The sequence below is a fragment of the Leucoraja erinacea genome, chromosome 20, assembly GCF_028641065.1.
Source record: "Leucoraja erinacea ecotype New England chromosome 20, Leri_hhj_1, whole genome shotgun sequence".
Taxonomy (NCBI): domain Eukaryota; kingdom Metazoa; phylum Chordata; class Chondrichthyes; order Rajiformes; family Rajidae; genus Leucoraja; species Leucoraja erinaceus.
In genome coordinates, this window is record NC_073396.1 from 32,037,643 (window position 1) to 32,060,598 (window position 22,956).

General features: G+C 40.7%; 2 protein-coding genes across 3 annotated transcripts in view; one reads left to right on the top strand and one right to left on the bottom strand.

Annotated features, from left to right (window-relative positions):
* Positions 1-224: 224 nt before the first annotated feature.
* LOC129707050 (nucleoside diphosphate kinase A-like) lies at positions 225-9,666 on the top strand. 2 transcript variants are annotated; one of them, XM_055651803.1, is made up of 5 exons: positions 225-351; positions 2,411-2,541; positions 4,381-4,482; positions 7,179-7,291; positions 8,523-9,666. In XM_055651803.1, exons 1-5 carry the CDS (start codon positions 240-242, stop codon positions 8,638-8,640), a joined length of 576 nt encoding a protein of 191 aa, XP_055507778.1. In that variant the 5' UTR covers positions 225-239; the 3' UTR covers positions 8,641-9,666. The 2 variants fall into 2 exon arrangements, with proteins under 2 accessions (XP_055507778.1, XP_055507777.1); XM_055651802.1 differs by lacking the exon at positions 225-351 and adding an exon at positions 1,054-1,402.
* A 5,434-nt stretch (positions 9,667-15,100) lies between these two features.
* mapk8ip3 (mitogen-activated protein kinase 8 interacting protein 3) overlaps positions 15,101-22,956 on the bottom strand; it is a 166,619-nt gene continuing 158,763 nt past the window's right edge. Inside the window, 3 exon segments of the mRNA XM_055651804.1 lie at positions 15,101-18,114; positions 19,753-19,896; positions 21,805-21,987. Of these exon segments, the coding sequence (XP_055507779.1) occupies positions 17,999-18,114; positions 19,753-19,896; positions 21,805-21,987 (443 nt within the window). The 3' untranslated portion in view covers positions 15,101-17,998.

Genomic DNA, 22,956 nt, shown 5'->3' on the forward strand with positions numbered 1-22,956 from the left:
TCGCGGTGAACGGAGTGGCGGCGCCTGCACGGGGCCTGCTGCCGCATGCCGAGCCCGGCGATTGGGCCTGGGCTGGAGCCAAGCCTGGAGCTGGAGTGAGGGCTGAGCCCGGGTCTCGGGATGGGAGCGCGACCGGGGCAGATAAAGAAGCCGCTCGAGGAATCGAGGACGATCGTGGGTCCAGTGTCAGGGACGGTGAAGTCGGAACCTGCACTGGAGCCCAGGCAGCGGCCGAGCTGATGGCTGGAGGCGGCAGCTGGAACCAAAGACGAGCCTGGGTTGACAGCCAGGGCTGGGTTGAGTACGAGAACCAGGCCCAGTTCCAGGCCCCGGGGCTGCTCTACGACCTGGGTAGTGCATGGTGCAGGGAATGGGAGTGAGGGGAGGAGGATGAAGGAAATGAGGAGGGAGATGGGGTGAGGAATGGGATGGGAGTGGAGCAGTAGAGGGAGATGGGGTGTGGTGGAGGGAGATGGGGAGGGGTGGAGGAGGGAGATGCCCCGTCCCTATCTACCCTCACTCCCACCCTCTCTACCCCCTTCCCTCTCTACCGCCTCCATCCCTCACCCTCTCTACCCTCCCTCCCATCTACTCTAACCCCTCCCTCTACCCTTCCCATCCCCTCTATCCCCCCTCTCCCCTCCTTCTCCCCCATCCCCCTCAGTCTCTCCCCCCCCCCCTGCCTCCCTCCCTCTCTGCCCCCTCCCTCTCTGCCCTCCCCCACTCTGCCCCTCACCCTCTAACACCCCTCCCTCTCTAGGGATTGAAGAGGGAGGGTGAAGAGGAGGAGGGTGCTGGGGATGAGGTGAAATGATCCACGCCTGTGCAGTTGGGGGCTATAGGATATTTGGTTGGGGGCTATGCGTGAGTGGCGCAATATTGCGTGGTGGAATCTTGCGTTGGGGGAATCAGACCCAAGGGGTCTGCACGGTCTAGTATCCATATAGAAGTCAGAGAGTTCACGAAAGCCTCCGCGTAGTTTTAAATCCTTATGAAAACCTACTCTCTTGCCCAGCTAGCCGCATATCACAAGATGACATTGTGAATACCCGGCATGGATCATGGATCATGGATCAGATCGGTAATATGGTGATTGATCTACAGCCGGCTGCGGCCTCGCGGTCACGTGGTTCTGCCCCCGCCCGGGGTCGGTGGTCACGTGCCTCTTCGTCGCCAGGAATGATGGCGGTCACGTGGCTCCGCTCTTGCCTGCGGCTGGAGGTCACGTGGTTCTGTCCGGCCGCAGCGCGTCCTCACGTCGGTCGGTCTGTTGGTGCGTGCGCGTCCCCGTCAGCGTGTGACCGCTGCCCGGCCTCGACTGTAAACCCAGGTGTTGGCGGACAGTGCGTGGACAGGATGCTCTGTGTAGCGTTGGGCTTCTTTGCCTACATGTTCCAGATGGGTGAGAGGGGGCAATGAGGGTGAATGAAGGGCGCTTGGCAGCCCCATGCTGGGCTGGAGCCGGGACCGGAACAGTGTTATGTCTCCCTCCTTCCCTGCATCTCTGCAGTGCTTGTGGAGGCAGTGAATGACTGGGACTCCCTCTGCATCTGCACCTGCACAGGCAGGCGTTGCTGTTCAGCACACCGGGGCAGTGTTATGCATTTACTTCACAAAATGATGGGTGTAACCTGAAAATCAAAGTTAAATGTGAAAGTGCTCGCGTTCAAAAGGATAATCTCAGAAAGCACTCGATTACACAAAGGACTGTGGAAATCAGGCATTGTCTCCCACAGAAGTTATGGGCTGGATTAATTTAAAATTTAAAACCAGAAATTGATAGTATAGTAAATAAATTATTGTATTTGTATCCGAAAGATTATTAATCCCTGGCCACGAATTTGAAACACACCATGATCTCTGCATGATATAAATTAAGTAACCGGGAAAACAATCCTGGCGTCAGTAATGGTGACTGAATTGGCATAAAAAATGACTTGATTCCCTCATGTTCTTTTATGTGTTTGCTTGCTCTGGTCTATAAAGGACATCAGTTCAACCAACGTGGTTAATTCTTAATTGACCTCTGAAATTATCAACTAAATCAATCAGTTCAAGGGGCGTTGGTGATTACAAATCCAGAGTTGACCCTAGTCCATTAATCAATAAATCAGAAAATAATTACGCACAAAGGATAAATAAATGGAATTGAAGTGAATGACCTAATTCAATGGTGGGGCAAAGTTGTGGACTGAATGGTGCAGTCCTATTCCTGTATACCTTAATGATTGCCAAATTGCAGTCTAGTCAAACAGGCTGAAATAGAAATTGAATAATTTTTGGCTCGAAGGGCTGAATTGCCTATTTTTTACGTCTTCTAATAGGTAGGAACCTAAAAGGAAACTGTAAGTTGTGAAACGTGATTATAGAAAGGCAAGAATTCACTTTCAAATCTTTGTTTATTTTTTAGTAATGACTGGAATATATGAGCGTACCTTTGTAGCTATCAAACCAGATGGAGTTCAGCGCCGTTTGGTTGGAGAAATCATACGGAGGTTTGAGAAGAAAGGATTTAAACTGGTTGGGATGAAAATTATGAAGGTATGCTTCAGATGTGTGTTTCTTTTCCTATGAAGTATAATTATGCAGAACAAGTGAATGAATAAATGAACAAATAATACTTTATTGTCACGTGTGACAAGTCACAGTGATATTCTTTGTTTTGCACACCCAAGGTATGTAAAGAGTCGCCACAAAAAGGGTGGTGACAAAATTACAAAATAACCCACGCCAGGTCCTCCTTTGTTCTCACCCTCCTCATGGTGGTTCCCCCACACAGTCCTCCTTTGTTTCCCCCTTACCCACACACTCAGTATATTACCCACGCACTGGGAACCTTTTTGCATATATAGCTATTGTAAATTATTGATACTTTATCATTATTATCAATAAAGTGCTCATTCAAAGTGGTAGAGATCACCTCCAAAGAATGTCAAATCTGATTCCTTAAACAAGATGAAAAGTAGTTTGGTTATTTCTGCAAATATGGTAATGTGAGGCCTAAGTTTCAACATATTTAATACTTTTTCGTAAACTTTCCTTAAGAGACAAAAAAATGGATCCTTTTGTAGTCACATGAGAAAAAGCTAATTAGCATGCTGCAACAAGAGAGTTTGCCCATGTTGTGAAGGAGTGATGGATTGAAACATTTTTGTATGTCATAAAGTCGTGATCAGTAGAATTAGGCCATTCGGCCCATCAAGTCTACTCCGCCATTCAATCATATCTGATCTATCTCTCCCTCCTAACCCCATCCTCCTGCCTTCTCCCCATAACCTATGACATTTAAGAGAGAGTTAGAGGATTTAAGAGAGTTAGAGGATTTAAGAGAGAGTTAGATAGAGCTCTAGGGGCTAGTGGAATCAAGGGATATGGTGGGAAGGCAAGCACGGGTTATTGATTGGGGACAATCAGCTATGATCCCAATGAATGGGGGTGCTGGCTCGAAGGGCTAAATGGCCTCCTCCTGCACCTATTTTCTATGTTTCTGCACCTGTACAAATCTATCCATCTCTGACTTAAAAATATCCACTGACTTGGCCTCAGCAGCCTTCTGTGGCAAATAATTCCACAGATTCACCACCCTCTGATTTAAGAGATTTCCCCTCATCTCCTTCCTAAAAGAACACCCTTTAATTCTGAGGCTATGACCTCTAGTCCTTGACTTTCCCACAAGTGGAAACATCCTCTCCACATCCACTCTATCCAAGCCTTTTGCTATTCTGTATGTTTCAATGAGGTCCCCCCTCATTCTTTTAAACTCCAGCGAGTACAGGCCCAGTGCCAACAATGTTCATCATAGGTTAACTACTCATTCCTGGGATAATTCTTGTAATCTTCCTCTGGACCCTCTCCAGAGCCAACACATCCTTCAACTGGATTGACATAAAACCTTTCTTATTTTTGAGCTCTGAATTTAATTCCCATAAATTCTCTTGAAAACCAAGTGCATTCATGAGACATATCCAATTACTTAGGGCATGTAATGATGTGTAGCAGCCTTTGCTAAGACCAGGAAAGACTTGACAACTTGTACATTAATGAAACAAGTCCAGTTGATGCACTTTTGGTGTCATAATCATAAAAATCATGTAGCATTGAAATGGGCTGTTTTTCAGCTCCTCACCTCGTCCATGTCAACTTTTTTACTCAGCTGAACTAATCCAAATTGCTTACACTGTCAATATCCTTTCTAAATGTCTCTTAAGTGTAATGATTGTACCTCTGGTAGTATGTTCCAGTTATATCCAAATATCCTCCAATTCCCTATAAAATTCTTTCCTTTCGCCATAAATCTGTATCTTGTTTTTGATACCCTATCTATATATATATATATCTTATAATTTAAGTAACTGTATATTTATTCCTTTTTCAATTTAGGCTTCAGAAGACTTGCTGAAAGAGCACTACATTGAACTTAAGGAGAAGCCTTTCTATAATAGTTTGGTGAAATACATGTCTTCTGGCCCTTTGGTCACAATGGTATGTTAAAGCTGCCACAAGTGTATAGTATGATCCATTCATACAATATTATACGGTTTAGATTAGAGATACAGCACGGTATCTAGCCCTTTGGCCTACCGAGTCTGCACGGACCGGCGATCCCCACACAATAACACTATCCTACACACACTCGGGCCAATTTACACTTATACCTAGCCAATTAACCTACAAACCTGTATGTCTTTGAAATGTGGGAGGAAACCAAAGAACTCAGAGAAAACCCACACAGTCACGGGGAGAACGTACAAACTCCGTACAGACAGCACCCGTAGTCACGATTGACCCCGAGTCTCCAGCGCTGTAAGGCAGCAACTCCACTACTACACCACCGTGCCACCCTGAACGGTGTCTTTCTCCTCTGTATATTACACATATTAAGATAACACAAGCAGTTGGCTGTCTTTTCTGTAGCTGCACCTTCTGTCAATGACATGATAGTCAATTCTTATGAACTGCAAAAAATAATCTTATTTGTTAGGACGGGTTTAAATTCGCTGAGGATAAAATGGAAGACTTTTTTATTGCCCCTCATTGATAATCTGGCTGTGATTGAGAAGTTGCTAGCAAATTGTAGGAATCGGGTAGTACTACTGAATAATATTGCAATTTTTGGGTAATAATGATAGCCTCATGTACCATGGAAATATTTGTGATTTCTTCAATGTCCATTTATTGGAAACTTTAAAACAAAGAACATCCTCTGATTTGTTCTTGTCACGTGAATAAAGGTTTTAAATCCAAATTTTGGAAGTATAATAAATGATTGAAGATTGGTGTTGGGTTACCTAATCAGCACAGGTGATAAACATGTGACTAATTGATTGAAAGATACAGCATGGAAACATAATAAACATTGATCTTCACAAGTGAAAAATTAATAGACTACAGTCATAGAGTGATAAAGTGTGGAAACAGACCCTTCGACCCAACATGCACGCACCGGCCAACAATGTCCCAGCTACACTGGTCCCACTTGCCTGTGCTTGGTCCATATCCCTCCACACTGTCCTATCCATGTATCTGCCTAACTGTTTCGTAATTGATGGGAGAATCCCAGCCTCAATGACCTCCTCTGGCGGCTTGTTCCATACACCCATGCGTACTGTGTGGAAAAAGTTACCCCTTGGATTCCTATTAAATCTTTTCCCCTTCATCTTGAAACTATGTCCTCTGGACCTCTATTCCCCAACTTTGGGCAGGAGACTTTGGGCACTTACCCGATCTTTTCCTCTCATGATTTTGTACACCTCTATAAGATCACCCCTCATCCTCCTGTGCACCATGAAATAGAGTCCCAGCCTACTCAACCTCTCCCTATAGCTCACACACTCTAGTCCTGGCAACATCCTCGTAAATCTTTTCTGAACTCTTTCAAGCTTGATAATATCTTTCTTATAACACAGTGCCCAGAACTGAACAGAATATTCTAAAGTAGACAAAAGTGCTGGAGAAACTCAGCGGATGCAGCAGCATCTATGGAGCAAAGGAAATAGGCAACGTTTCGGGCCAAAATCCTTCTTCAGAATATTCTAAATGCGGTCTCACCAAAGTCTTATACAACGGCAACATGACCTCCCAACTTTTATATTCAATACTCTGATTGATGAAGACCAAAATGCAATAGGCCTTTTTGACCATCTTATCCACCTGCAATTCGACATTTAAGGAATCATGCACCTGTATTCCTAGATCCCTCTGCTCTACAACACTACGAAGAGGCCTACCATTTACTGTGTAGGTCCTGCCCTTGTTCGACGTCCCAAAATGCAACACCTCGCACATCTCTGTATTTTATTTCATCAACCATTCCTCCGCCCACCTGGCCAATCGATCCAGATCCTGCTGCAATCGTTCACAACCTTCTTCACTATCTGCATAACGACTCATTTTTGCATCATCAGCAAACTTGCTAATCTTGCCCTGTATGTTATCATCCAAATCATTGATGCAAATGACAAACATCTTGGAACTGGAAAGAAAATAATCAGTAAAAATTCTTTATCTAACCCAATGATCCATGCTGGAAAATATAATGACGAGAGTGTGTGAAGAGAGGATTAGCCATGTATGATAATTTACACGATTCAACAATTTAATAATATTCTCTGAGATTAAACAATGGGCATTAAATAACGGGCTACTATAGGCTGTATCCCAGCGAACAGCATCTGGAAAAGTATTTAAAAAATGAGCACTCAATATAGTTTGATTTACATTTGTATAAGGTGACATTAAACTAGTTATTTTTCATCTTATCACTGGTTCTATTTATTGGACCCAAATAAACTCAGTGTGTAATACTTTGGGTTATGGTTATGGACATCCTCTTTGGAATTCACATTAAAAATGTGTGTACAGCAATATCATCAGGGATAGCAGATTGCTAAAGCTGAACCAGAATTCTGCAAATGTAGGGAATTATAATTTAAAATGGAAGTGGAAATAATTTGGAAATATTCAGCGTCGAGCAGTGGAGGGAAAGAGAGTTGGTGTTTCTCTCTGGTCAAATCCTGTTTCGCTGTAGAATAGTTCCAGCGTTTCAATGTTTTTATTCTCTAAATCACCACTGAGAAATAACTCCTCATGGGTACAACTAGTTTTTATAAAATGCTGTGTTTTACTCTTCAAGATTATGCCACGCGGTATTGTTGCTGAATGTTGCTTTGACATTTCAGGTATGGCAAGGATTAAGTGTTGTTAAAACCACTCGTGCTATGTTGGGAGAAACCAACCCTGCAGACTCAGCACCAGGTACCATCAGAGGGGACTTCTGTATTGAAGTGAGCAGGTGGGTAGTCACATGTTTGGTTTAAAAATAGGCATTTATCGAAAACAGGTAATTCTTTGTTACATAGAATTCTGTTAGGAAATCTTCATGACTTTTTTTAAGTTAGCTTGCAATTAATTAATTAGTGTAAGACATTTTGTATGAAATCATATGGAGTGGTTTCTGCAATCAATCATTAATGGCCTATAGCATCCAAGGAGTGTGCTATCTGCTCTCTTTACTCATTTCGTTCACTGAATTTACTCTTAGCAAGAATATGAGCATAGACTTCTATTGCTAAGTTCACCATCAGCTGATCGACAAGAGCTAGCAAAGGGCCTTTCTGGCAAACTGCCCCATATTTGTCTTGAATATTGAGTTTGAACATTCTCTTGGGTTTATGAAAGTCTGCCATTCACAAAACATTCAGAAATTATGCACAAATTACATTGACAATATTTAATTATCCATGTTAAATTTTAATTATAATTTTTTTTTTAATTGGCCTAGTTTTATACTAAAAGTATTGATAATTAAATATTAAATTAAACTGATTTCTGTGTAAATTGAACCAGCTATTCTCCATTCAGCTGAAAAAATTGCAGAACATATTAGTTTAACCTTGTGCAAGTCAGAGACAAACTGCAGCATAAATTCTGCGCATTTGGAAACTACACTATAGATTGAGTGGAAGTGGAATCTGTAACCTCCACACAGCTATGGAGGGAGAGAAGTGTTACTGCCTGGTTCAGGCTAATGTTTTTATGTCTGCTTTTATGATGCTTGTCATGTGGCAGTAACTGAAGATATACCTCTAGCCTATGCAGAAGATTCCTTTTAAGAACAAAAAAAACATTTTAGTATGTAATCTGGTAGGCATTTTATCATAATGAAAGATGCTGCTTTGAAAAAGATGGCTTCATTATTTTCATGAAGCTTCAGACTTCTTTGAACCACACTGCAAAAGATCAGTTTCTCTAAGGTCAGGGGTAAGGTACAGAACTGATGGTGTACTTACTCAAAAAACTCCATTTGATTAATCCCCACATTTCTAAATGTGTGGCTGAGAAAGTGGGATCTAATTTTGTAATGAATTTTAACTGGAAATGTAAGTTTGAAATGCTTTTGCGGGAAATAATTGAATATTGGTTTAGAGTGGTAACGATGCTTTTGCAATCTTCATTTGAATGCAGTGTTGTGTCTCGAACCTCTTGAGCATTTAACCCAGTTTGTTTATTTTGTCGTGCTGCAGGAATGTAATCCATGGCAGTGATTCAGTGGAGAGTGCCATCCGTGAAATCTCGCTCTGGTTCAGCCCTGAGGAGCTAGTTTGTTGGAATGATTGTGCTGTTGACTGGATGTATGAATAAACCAGGCTTTTTAAAACAAAGCCTTTGCTCAGGAAGAAGCCCATCAGTACGGAAATATCATTGCTACAGAACACACACTGTGACTGACTGCAGTAAACCTATGCACCATTGAGATTTTCATTCTTTCTATGTAAATTCTTTTGAAATTAATTACTTTCAAATTCTGTTCCCTCTGGTTGATCAAATTGAATTTTAGAGGAAAACAAAGTTTTTATTTGATCCTAGAATTGAAACATTCACATTTGCTATTTATCCTTGGTGCATTTTCTGTTTTTCTTGGTCCCAAGTATTTCTGTTTTTGTTTTAATATTGAAATAACCTTTAAAGTGTTACTGCTGTAATATGGACACTATAAGTGTGAGGTGGTTTATTTCTGGTAAGAACTTTTCTTACATGACACAAAAAATATCAAAGCATGCTTCAATTCATTGGTGACCAATTGACCAAAATTGCATGCTATTTCATAGTATAGGATGGATCAATAATCTGCAACTGGGCTGCAGAAATGAGTCCAGATGTAGGCAGGTCAGATGCAAAATGCTATTTAATTGCAATCAATGTTTAAAAATTCTGGACTCCATTATGTCAAAACCTTGAGGCATAGTAGTTCTAGAGAAGTGGCTGGGAGTTGAACTTGGCCCATTCTCTTCCTAGTAAATTACATGACTGAATTAAACAATTTTGCTGCTTCTTGGTGATGATACTTCAGTATGTTTTTCATGTAGTCTGTCTTTGACTATGCATCTAAAGGGTGCTTGCACTGGGTGTGACTGAGTTTTGATTGAGTGCAGGTGAAATTCAGTGAAAAGGATTCTATAAAACTTCCAATCATTGTCCTTGATCAATCTGCAATGTTAATATTATGCAACCGGCTGTAGAAAAGGAAATTGTTAACAATCTATGAAGCCGTTAACAAGGCAGCATTATCCTGAGAGGATAGACTAGACCTATGTCTTAAATGTATTATGCTGAATTTTCACAGGAGATTCATGGCCAGTTCTTTGTTAATAAATGTGTTTAAATTTATACTGTAATTTGGTAATATTTGTTAAAAGATGAAACTAAAATATTATGCAATATAAAAGTGTTGCATGAAATGAAAACCTTTAAATGAATCGGGGAAATTGTTCCTCTCCATGTTTTTTTTCCCCCAAAGGTTTTTTGCAAACAGCCTTGTTGATGTATCATTTGGACCATCTGAGTCTGAGCATATTTATTTCTATGTTACCTGTGCCATTTTATTTATAGAAATTCTTTATTCATTGATATAATTTTTAAAAAAAAGCAAAATATGGTTTTTAGGAATTTGTTCGGTGCCTGGATATGCATTAAACTGCTTTTTTGTTTAATGCAAATATAAACAGTGATTCATGCAATGTTGATTATGAATATAAACTAAGTTTTGTAAAGGGGAAAATGCCAGAAGATTAAAAGATCAACACAGAGGACTGGACCTGTGCTGGCTCGAAGGGCCAAATGGCCTGCTCCTGCACCTATTGTTTATTGACCCTGAAAAGTATTGCTGGACACTAAAACGTAGGCACTCTTTGGGAACTCAAACTCAATTCATTTTGTACAAGCTTATTGTTGGAACATTAAATGTTGTAGCATGGGTTGTAAATTCCATTGGCCAGTTCCAGGTAAGGGAGAAATGAATACTTAAACTATAAGATTAAAATTGGAACTACCGGTAACTGTAAATCAAGAGTTTTTCTACAATTGATTATTAGAGAATGTCAGTTTGATACTTTTTCTGCTGATCAAAATGGAAAATGTACAAAGTGCAGGTTGAAGTTTCCCACAGGAACATTTTTTAATTTTTGTGATAAACATTTTTATGTATGTGGGAAAGGAATAGTGTGAAGAGGTGAAACTAGGTGAGCTGTTAGAAAACTTGCCACAGGGTCTTTCACTGAAGGAGAATGCAGAATAGCGCAGTACATTTGCTTCAGATCACGAGTCCAGACTTTACTGTGAGGAATCACAGGTGTGTACTCTTTCAGTGCTAAAGATGGGATATGCATGCACCAAAACCATGAATCCTCTTGGTGCCACAGTTCTCTGTTGTTAAAGACCTTTGTTGATGCAATTTTTTTTGTTTAAAGAGGGAGGGGTAAAAAACACAGGGAATTACTATGATGGTGTGTGTTTAAGGTGCCATTTACTTGGGCTTCCCAGGTTACAAATATCCTGTGGAAATCAATTTTTTTGGAAATTCTTCTGAACAATTTTGAAGTATTTTTCAAACTAGTAACACTAAAAGTGTTTTGATATTTACTAATAACTCAACACAGTGTATTCAATTGCTGGTAGGATTATGGTGATTATTCAATGAAAGTATACCAGGTATATGTCAAGTGATACTATATGGGTTACTGTGGGAATCAGACATTTCAGACAAGATTCCAGTCTGCAGTCTCTCAAGAATGGATCCCTTGTTTAATCCCTTGCCTGTACTTAACACACCCGAAACAAATCCAGATAAAAGTCCAGTTAACCAAAAATTGGTAAATTTAAAGTCCAGTTCCAAGAGCTGCAATACACACATCAAGAAGAGGTACAAATGACCCTACCTGATGGTCAGAATTTGCTTGTAATGTTAAATTCCAGTGAGCTGACCAAGCATCTTTTAATGTATCATGCAACGAGGAAAGTAGTTTATAATGTTGTTCATGGGGTCTGAATAAAATATAGCCTTATTAATCTAGGCACTTTATTCTATGGGCATTTCCTTGTATATTGTTGGCAACATGTAAGTAAATAACTCAATATTACAAGCAGGTAAGATCATTTTCTTTGTAAAAGAGCAGTGAAATATGGACAATTAAAATATGTTCCTGGAATCTATATTATAAAAACTTGTGTGTGTGTGTGTGTGAGAGAGAGATCTGGGCATAATCTGGTTAATTCCAATTTTCTTCCAAATGCTAGGCCACAGCCTTCCCATTTTCACACATTCTACTCACTTTTTTTCCAGTGGAGGCGATAAACATCTTCCCGTCGCATTTCCACCTATATTCCCGAAGTTAGAAAACAGCCCAAACTCACCGACTAGGCAAAAAAACCGAGTGATGTCACAATGGGCACCACGCTGGAATGTTCTGGAAACCCACCTCCCCCACCTTTGCCTGTCCCAGTCGCAGTCGGGCCTGGTGCTGGTGCTGGAGTGAGGGCCGAGCCCAGGGCTTGGGATGGGGCGGTGACCGGAGCTGAGAAAGAAGCCGCAGGTGGAACCAAGGACCAGCCTGGGTCTGGGGTCAGGGACGAGCCCGGAGATTAAGTCAGGGCCTGGCCTGCAGCCCAAGCGGCGGCTAAGTTGATGGCTGCAGTTTACAGCCAGGGCCGGCACAAGTACAAGAACCAGACCGAGTTCCAGGCCCTGTCACTGCTCTACGACCTGGGTAGGTGCTGGGGCAGGGAATGGGAGTTAGAGGAGGAGGATAAGGGAGATGGGCTGGGGTCTCTACCCCCTTCCCTCTCCCTCTCTACCCCATCCCCCCCCCCCTCTCTACTCCCTTCCCTCTACCTCTCTACCACCTCCCACTCTATCTCTCTACCCCCCTCCATCTCTCTAGCCCCCTCCCTATCTAGGGAGTGGTGAGTATTGGGACCTATGGGTGAGTGGTGCAATACTGCATTTGGGGATCAGCTCTCCCCTGTGACACCGCGCGCCTGCCCTTGCCCGCATTGGGGGATGAGACCCAACGGGTCCCACTTGTTCTAGTAATATATAATCTTCAAATAATCAAGTTTTAGCCTATTGAACAAGACAACTGAAAATGCACCTTTTTTTTACTTTAATCTGTGTGGAGCAACCTCAACTGACTGATTGTAATAAGAAGGGTGTTAATATTTGACAATGTATGCGGGATAGTTATCTAAATCAACATGTAGAGGAACCAACGAGAGAGCAGGCTATTTTAGACTGGGTATTGAGTAATGAGGAAGGGTTAGTTAGCAGTCTTGTTGTACTCTTGAGTGACCATAATATGGTTGAGTTCTTCATTAGGATGGAGAGTGACATTGTTAATTCAGAAAAATGGTTCTGAACTTAAAGAAAGGTAACCTTGAGGGTATGAGATGTGAATTGGCCAAGATTGGCTCGCAATTAATTCTAAAAGGGTTGACGGTGGATATGCAATGGAAGACATTTAAAGACTGCATGGATGAACTACAAAAATTGTTCATCCCAGTTTGGCAAAAGAATAAATCGGGGAAGGTAGTGCATCCGTGGATAACAAGGGAAATCAGGGATAGTATCAAAGCGAAGGATGATGCGTACAAATTAGCCAGAAAAAGCAGCATACCAGAGGACTGGGAGAAATTCAGAGTCCAGCAGAGGAGGACCAAGGGCTTAATTAGGAAAGGAAGAATAGATTATGAAAGAAAACTGGCAGGGAACATAAAAACTGACTGCAAAAGTTTTTATAGATATGTGAAAAGAGATTAGTTAAAAACAAATGTAGGTCCCTTGCAGTCAGAAACAGGTGAGCTGATCATGGGGAACAAGGATATGGCGGACTAATTGAATAACTACTTTGGTTCCGTCGACATAAATAATCTGCCGGAAATAGCAGGGGACCGCGGGCCAAAGGAGTTGGAGGAATTGAGTGAAATCCAGGTTAGTCGGGAAGTGGTGTTGGGTAAATTGAATGGATTAAAGGCCGATAAATCCCCAGGGCCAGATAGGCTGCATCCCAGAGTACTTAAGGAAGTAGCTCCAGAAATAGTGGATGCATTAGTAATAATCTTTCAGAACTCTTTAGATTCTGGAGTAGTTCCTGAGGATTGGCGGGTAGCAAACGTAACCCCACTTTTTAAGAAGGGAGGGAGAGAGAAAACGGGGAATTACAGACCAGTTAGTCTAACATCGGTAGTGGGGAAACTGCTAGAGTCAGTTATTAAAGATGGGATAGCAGCACATTTGGAAAGTGGTGAAATCATTGGACAAAGTCAGCATGGATTTACGAAAGGTAAATCATGTCTGACGAATCTTATAGAATTTTTCGAGGATGTAACTAGTAGCGTGGATAGGGGAGAACCAGTGGATGTGGTGTATCTGGACTTCCAGAAGGCTTTCGACAAGGTCCCACATAAGAGATTAGTGTACAAACTTAAAGCATACGGCATTGGGGGTTCAGTATTGATGTGGATAGAGAACTGGCTGGCAAACAGGAAGCAAAGAGTAGGAGTAAACGGGTCCTTTTCACAATGGCGGGCAGTGACTAGTGGGGTACCGCAAGGCTCAGTGCTGGGACCCCAGCTATTTACAATATATATTAATGATCTGGATGAGGGAATTGAAGTTTGCGGATGACACTAAGCTGGGGGGCAGTATTAGCTGTGAGGAGGATGCTAGGAGACTGCAAGGTGACTTGGATAGGCTGGGTGAGTGGGCAAATGTTTGGCAGATGCAGTATAATGTGGATAAATGTGAGGTTATCCATTTTGGAGGCAAAAACAGGAAAGCAGACTATTATCTAAACGGTGGCCGGTTAGGAAAAGGGGAGATGCAGCGAGACCTGGGTGTCATGGTACACCAGTTATTGAAATTAGGCATGCAGGTGCAGCAGGTAGTGAAGAAAGCGAATGGTATGTTAGCTTTCATAGCAAAAGGATTTGAGTATAGGAGCAGGGAGGTTCTACTGCAGTTGTACAGGGTCTTGGTGAGACCACACCTGGAGTATTGCGTACAGTTTTGGTCTCCAAATCTGAGGAAGGACATTATTGCCATAGAGGGAGTGCAGAGAAGGTTCACCAGACTGATTCCTGGGATGTCAGGACTGTCTTATGAAGAAAGACTGGATAGACTTGGTTTATACTCTAGAATTTAGGAGATTGAGAGGGGATCTTATAGAAACTTACAAAATTCTTAAGGGGTTGGACAGGCTAGATGCAGGAAGATTGTTCCCGATGTTGGGGAAGTCCAGGATAAGGGGTCACAGCTTAAGGATAAGGGGGAAATCCTTTAAAACCGAGATGAGAAGATCACACAGAGAGTGGTGAATCTCTGGAACTCTCTGCCACAGAGGGTAGTTGAGGCCAGTTCATTGGCTATATTTAAGAGGGAGTTAGATGTGGCCCTTGTGGCTAAGGGGATCAGGGGGTATGGAGAGAAGGCAGGTACGGGATACTGAGTTGGATGAGCAGCCATGATCATATTGAATGGCGATGCAGGCTCGAAGGGCCGAATGGCCTACTCCTGCACCTAATTTCTATGTTTCTATGTTCACTGGTCTGCTCAGTAAGTAATCCACAATTGCTGATCTTTTCTATAGTTGACCTGAAGTATTCAACATCCTGTGTTAGTAATATATAGACCATCATGCGAAGTTAGTGGGTGTCAATAATATGAGGTAGAATTAAGCACATGAAGCTTTTTTTCTCTGCACAGGCTTGTTGTAACAAGTTTTAAACTTGGCACATTTTTCAATTTATAAATAAAGACTGCAACAAGTGATTTATGATGTGAATGTTTATTACATATGGAACAGTTACTTGTTAAGTTAAATTACATTGCACAGGGAAATCAGCTCAGATCGTATCCTTACATCAGCCAACCCTCTCTGTACATCCAATCTGACCTTTTCATTATACACCAAGCAGCATTTTGTACAGGACTCTGCTGTGAAGCAGCAGTGTTCAGACAGTAGTATCATTTTCTCAAGACTGTAATACACAGGAGCTACTTTACATGATGAGAAGAACCTCAAATTGCTACTGGCAGAGGACATGGTCTGGAAGTCCTGAGATCTATAGACTTAGTAAAATGACCACCTAATCAAGGTGACAACCAGATACGTTTCAAATATAATGCACTCATGTGGCCAGAAAAAAAGTCATATTTGCTGATTTCCAAACCAGCATTATTCATCTCACCCTGCCATGTGTCAGTAAATACAAGTTCTTCTGAAGAAAAGCAGACAGATTTTCGCCCATCTGTCAGTGATTTTGTTTCCCCTATCAGTTCCCATTGCTGTACTTTGTCAGCTCATTCAAAATGTATTCATTCCTGCTTACACCTTTTGTCCAAACAATGAAAATGACAGGTTACTGGTCAAAATAACCTTAATTATTACACATTACACCGATACGTCGGTTTGGAATACTCTGAAAGTGGTATGTTATATGGACATACAAATAATGAATTACAATATGAAAAGGCTTAGATTTCACTAACATTTATAACATACTCCAGGATATTAAAACAGAATCTCTTTAACTTGACACTCAAACATTCAACTGTATCCAACATGCCTACAGTAATGTGTGGAGGTTATTGTAGGCACTCAGTTCTTGTGTATAATTCTTAATATTCCCATTTGGCTCAGATGGAAACTGAAAACTTATTATTCTTCACATTAACTGTTCTGTCTTTCATTCTTAATCCATGTTGTCCCCTGCATTTTAACTGCTCCTGCAGTCCTTCACCCTAGAGGTAAACGCACATTCTACACTGCAACTGCAATCAGTGCTTTGGTTAGCAGTGGTCTGGTTGGCTCTTTGACATTCTCTCCCTTTCCACATTTCCAAAAAATTGCACACAATCTAACAGTATTTAAGATTGTAAAATAAAAGGGGCTACGAAATGACACTTGCTTCCAAGTGCTCCTTTTTGACAAATTACTCACAATTCGCACTTTCACATGCTCTTTTTAAATCTTAAATTTGAATCTGAGGAAGGTGACCAAACCCTATAATGAAGTTACCAGCCTTTCTAAATCAAAATTAGTTTTACATTATACTGGAGTAGACAAACACCACAAAATCTTAATAAGGACTGCACTGTATATATTCCAGGACATTTTAATTAAATTAGCATAAGCTACAGGATGCAACTTTTGGCATTGGTAGAAATCCCTGACCAAAAGCACTTTTGGATGTGCTCTGCTTTGTCTTGAGAGCACATCAAATAGCTTCAAAGCAAATAGTATCTTAATGGTTTAATACTGGACATTCATGAAGATTCACTGTGTAGTTTGGTAAATGGTGAAAATGGATGATGAATACTGAAATATCTTCCTATGTTCCTAAGTCAATGAATGTACTTCCAGAGGGCTCAGGTCCTGGTCAACTCAATTCATTTGCTATAATCTTGGAACACAAGATTCCAACTATCTTCAAGCAGTTCAGAATAGGAACCCTTCCAGAAAACGATACTATCAATGATCTTGATTTTATTTCATTCCTGTAAACCCTCCTATTTATCCCGTCAGAAATATAGTCACTTAGAGAAAGGAAAGGAAATTCACTGATCAAAAGTTACTTGAAGGAGATAAGCATTTATAAAATTAATGACATCTCCAGATTTTTTTTGCACAAATCAAAGGCATCCAGAAATGAATAAGAATGCATCCAGTTGAAATTCCATATTTTTCTATCCATTTTCAGATATTGTTACACCTTAAACTGAGAACTAGCAGGTTTTACCAAATCCTTCCTTTGCCAACTAGAACGCTGACAGCTGCAATGAAGTCCGGTGAGAATTTACTCCACTGAGCATATACAGAAACCCTTTTTAAAAGTGAATGCACTTTTCTCCCTAAAGAAATACTAATCTTTCCAGAGCTGCTTATAATAATGAATGAATGAATGAATGGATAGGTAAAAATTGGTGGTTGAAGGTTTCCGAATAAAAATAGTTAAACTTTCCTGTGTCACTAAACATGTGGCATCCTTCAACAAACGGAACATCTATTCTCAGTGTCTATATTGGCACTTTATTGAATGTATCCGTAATATTGGTTTCTGAAATCTCTTATCCTCCTTTCTAGCCCTGTTGCACTACCTGTTATTTGGGATCTGTCACAGAAGCAGGACTTCATGAGAAAGAATAATGTTAAAGATTTGTTTTAAATGGGAACATTACTATCAATGATTTTTCATTAAACATTTTGGGTGACAAAGCAGTACAAAATAAAAGTAAATGCTATTTATATACACAAATCAACCTTTAAGGGATGCATAAATGAACAGACAGGAAAGTTGACATTATTTCAATATCTGACATGCATTAAGCTAGCATTCTTAGTTTCATATTTTAAGGACAGGCTAATTACAGAGGTAAGTGCTTTAAACAGCGACAAATTTTGTTAAAGTGAATAAGATTTCAGTCTCCGAAAAGCCAGCGTTAACTATTTTTAATTGTTTTAACATTCCATTTTTAAATTGAATCCAAAATGTGTTGGATTGTTGCAAATTTCAACAAATGAACAGTTCCAAAGTGGAGATATGGAAATGCTACAGAAATTCTAGATTTTCAGCGACTTTCTTTATGGACAAGTACAATGCAGGGAATCTTATATATACATACAGATGATCTGCGGGTATCTGGGAGTAGTTTTGTGGTAGTGGCATACTATTCAGGAACATAGGACACCTGCCAGACAATGATGTGACTTCGTTCTGCTTTAGTGAGGGCTGGTCTGATTCCATCTGACAGATTTTCATCGGTCTCATCATCTTCACCATCACCTGCACATAGAGAGTTGTTCCGTGAGTATAAAATGTTAGCAGAAAAAGACAGCTATGCCGAAAGTAATTGATTCTAATTCCAATTCACAAGGGTATAAGTGGAATGGAAATGCATATGTTCTTCCTATTACCATACTTACATTTGAATAGATTTTGTTCAATGTCGCATTGACATAAAATTGAAACAAAACTATCCTAAAACCTAAACCCTGCACATTAGTTAATTTCAATTCTATTCCAAACTTTGGCAGCTACACATTGGAACAGGAAAGTACAGTCTGGAAGTCAGAATTGGCGCATCTTTCCTCCCGCTCGATTGCTGAACCGCGTGACTGGATACAAAGAGTAACCAGTTCCTTATTTTCACAACTCCCACACCTGAATTATTCAACATTGCCCCATTCATTTGAATAGTGTGGCTGACCTAAATGGGCTTTTTTTCTATATTTAATCATTTTAACAAACTTGCGCAAGTTATATGGGTGTTGACATTTTTTAAAATTATATTAATCTATTTCAGTTGTTGCAACATCAGTGACAATTGAAAAAGGCCTTTAACAGAATGAACTATTAAAAATTAATTAGAGCAGCCAGATGATGAAACATCGGATTGCACCACCTCGAGATTAGTCACTGCTTGCAGAATTGATGGACATAGTGGCAAGTTATCAAACTCATTTAGACCCATGGACTGGAAAGGTTTGGTGCAGCAGTGAAGATTTTGCAGTGGGCAAACACAAGTTACTGCCATCTCAAGCTTGACTTGGATCTATAGTTACAATTATATGTTCATAAATGATAGGAGCAGATTTAGGCCATTCGGACCATCAAACCTACTTTGCCATTCAATCACAGCTGATCTATCTTCCCCTTAACCCCATTCTCCTGTCTTCTCCTCATAACCCCTGACACCCAAACCATTCAGGAATCTATCTATCTATCTGACTTAAAAATATCCATAGACTTGGCCTCCACAGCCTTCTGTGGCAATGAATTCACCTCCCTCTGACTAAAGAAATTCCTCCTCGTCTCACGTCCTTTTATTCTGAGGCTATGACCCCCTAGTCCTAGACTTAGGAAATTGGAAAAAAACCCTACCATGTAAGAGTACAACAAATGATGACCTGGAAATTATATGTTTCCTCCTTAGTCAAATTAGTGCAGAAAGACATTAGATACAAACATCCATCCATATATAACATCAGCAAATTGGATTTATATCATGGCTCCTTAATGCAAGGTGTGCATTCTTTTCCAGCCTACGGATATTTTACTGAAAATAGAATGAAACATTACAGCTGAATAAAAATTGGTAAAGTTTAGCAATAAGTGAGAGGTGTTACTGCATAATGTGGAGGATAGAGAGTAAAGGATAGCAAGACAAAATGTGTAGGTGGGAACTGCAGATGCTGGTTTATATTGAAAATAAACACAGAATGCTGGAGTAACTCACTGTGGAGTAAATGCACTCCAACATTTTGTGTCTATCTTCAAAGAATAGCAAGAACTGGCCCAATTAGCAGAGCAGAATAAATTAGGCCAATCAGGAATTTGAAAATATAATGAGATAGCAAAAGTGATAACTTGAAAGCTAAATATTTTTTCAGTGCTATCTTATGCAATCCAAGTCTGCCTTACCAATCCTAAAGTCAATGTAGCCTTCTCCTCCGCTGAGAACCAAAACAGGCTGCAGCTTCCTCTCTTCCTGCTCAGGTGCAGTGGGTCCTGGATTCTCTGTAGGGCTGTCCAACACGCTGCCATTCAACGTTGCAAGGACATTACCTAGCAGAACAAGCCACAGATACATTGGAAAAAAAAAATGAAAGAAAACAGCTTCCAAGTCAGCAATCTCCATTTCAGTTCAATATAAGACACAAAGGAAGTTTTTTTTTTCTCTGGTAGTTTGAAGAAGCTGAGTTCTGAGCAATGTTGGATTTTAAAGGCCCTGTCCCACTTTCCCGAGTTACTCACGAATTCTCACGAGTTTTCCCCTTGATTGAAACTCGGGGAATGTCCATAGCGAGTCCGTAGGATTCCGTAGATATTTCGTAGCGGCTCGTACTGCCAGCCGTAGGTACTCGGGGCATCAGGTAAGTCAGGACGTTTTTTCAGCATGTTGGAAAATGTCCACAATGGCAGGCAGTGACTAGTGGGGTACCCCAAGGCTCAGTACTGGGACCCCAGCTATTTACAATATATATTAATGATCTGGATGAGGGAATTGAAGGCAATATCTCCAAGTTTGCGGATGACACTAAGCTGGGGGGCAGTGTTAGCTGTGAGGAGGATGCTAGGAGACTGCAGGGTGACTTGGATAGGCTGGGTGAGTGGGCAAATGTTTGGCAGATGCAGTATAATGTGGATAAATGTGAGGTTATCCATTTTGGTGGCAAAAACGGGAAAGCAGACTATTATCTAAATGGTGGCCGATTGGGAAAGGGGGAGATGCAGCGAGACCTGGGTGTCATGGTACACCAGTCATTGAAGGTAGGCATGCAGGTGCAGCAGGCAGTAAAGAAAGCGAATGGTATGTTAGCTTTCATTGCAAAAGGATTTGAGTATAGGAGCAGAGAGGTTCTACTGCAGTTGTACAGGGTCTTGGTGAGACCACACCTGGAGTATTGCGTACAGTTTTGGTCTCCAAATCTGAGGAAGGACATTATTGCCATAGAGGGAGTGCAGAGACGGTTCACCAGACTGATTCCTGGGATGTCAGGACTGTCTTATGAAGAAAGACTGGATAGACTTGGTTTATACTCTCTAGAATTTAGAAGATTGAGAGGGGATCTTATAGAAACTTACAAAATTCTTAAGGGGTTGGACAGGCTAGATGCAGGAAGATTGTTCCCGATGTTAGGGAAGTCCAGGACAAGGGGTCACAGTTTAAGGATAAAGGGGAAATCCTTTAAAACCGAGATGAGAAGAACTTTTTTCACACAGAGAGTGGTGAATCTCTGGAACTCTCTGCCACAGAGGGTAGTTGAGGCCAGTTCATTGGCTATATTTAAGAGGGAGTTAGATGTGGCCCTTGTGGCTAAGGGGATCAGGGGGTATGGAGAGAAGGCAGGTACGGGATACTGAGTTGGATGATCAGCCATGATCATATTGAATGGCGGTGCAGGCTCGAAGGGCCGAATGGCCTACTCCTGCACCTAATTTCTATGTTTCTATGTTTCTATGAATAAAAAAATAGCCCCGAGTACCTACTGCTGGTATTTCCGAGTTTGAATCAAGGGGAAAACTCGGGAGTTTGTGAGTAATTCGGGAAAGTGGGACAGGGCCTTAAGTGAGTTCTCCCTCGAGTGCCCTGTGCCTTCTGCAGGCTGTTCTTATTCCAAATCTTCCGGGCAGCATAATTATCAGAAACAAAGTTGTGTCCACATCACCAAAGGAGGGAGTGGAACCAGAAATTCATGTAGTTCTGCATCACTCAACTTTCCCACAATGGGTCAAAAGAAAAAAATCATAGTATGTATGAAGGAACTGCAGATGTTGGTTTAAACCAAAGATAGACGCAAAATGCTGGAGTAACTCAGTGGGATAGGTTACGGGACAGGTTACGAGATGCTGCCTGTCCCGCTGTTACTCCAGCATTTTGTGTCTATCTTTGGACGAATCATAGTAATTGATATTTCAAAACTACTTTTCAATAGTGAACAGTGGAAAAGGGAGGTTGGTCCAGGAATTTACCTGGCACAGATGCAAAGAATTTGACAGCATCTCTGTGGCCATGGAAACAGAGCTGGGCTTGAGCCATGGAACAATATGGGATGAAGCTACCATTGGAGGCCTTGTCACTGCTTTCATCCGCGTAAACCCGAATCACTCCACCAGGGCGGGCTCCTTCACTGGCGGTCGGTGATGTCTTATTGGCTGCAACAAATACATCAATTGTAGCGTTTTAGAATTAAGAGAATGATTCAACAAGTTGAAAGGATAGTGATTTACATTACACTGAAACCTGTTTGGGTAAATCAACTACAGAAATATAAATTATTCATATTAAATATCCCTGGGTATTAGATTTAACAAATATTGAATTTCATCTTTGGAATTTCAAGAGTTCACCAACTCTCATGCAAATATTCAAGAAAGCTGATAGTCACAATGTAAATAATCTGAATTGTTTAACTTAAAAAAAAAAAGAAGAAAATTACCAGAAAGAGAAAGCAACATAGTGGGTTTGATTAAGAAAGCAAAGTAAAATAAACTCTACAAATATAGATTGTCAGCCTAAAGCCAATTATAGATTAAAAATCCATGAAGTTGAAATAGTAAGAACGCAGCAAAGTAGAGATTGATAAAGAACAGGCCACAGGGAATTATTAAAGGCAAGTTGACTTGAACAACTTTAAGCGATACCATCAGGAAATGTAGATGTAATGAAATTAAAGGAGTTATATTGTGGTATGCGACAAGATGATTGTTAGAAAATAAACTTTTATTAAAGGAAATGTATCAATGTGGAATGAACTTTGATGAATGGTTCGGAAATTGGATAATTGAGTGAAGTTTGAAGAATTGGTGATCAATTATGTAAAAGGTCATATCTGATTGGAATAGACATTTCACCACAACTTAATTTGTTCATTTCTTGCTTTACATGGGTAAAGGTTTTGTAAACAAAATGAGGAAACTAATGTTTACAGGATAACTGTTGTCTATACAATCTTGGGTTACCAGTCATTTTATGAAAGACAACCAATACTCTTAGTGCTATGAAATATTCAGGTTCCATTGTAATGTTAAAAACATAATAGATACTGTTATCTAAAACAGTACAGTTCACACTAACATGCCACATGCAAAGAGATGACAGAGAAACTTCAGAGAACCCTGTAT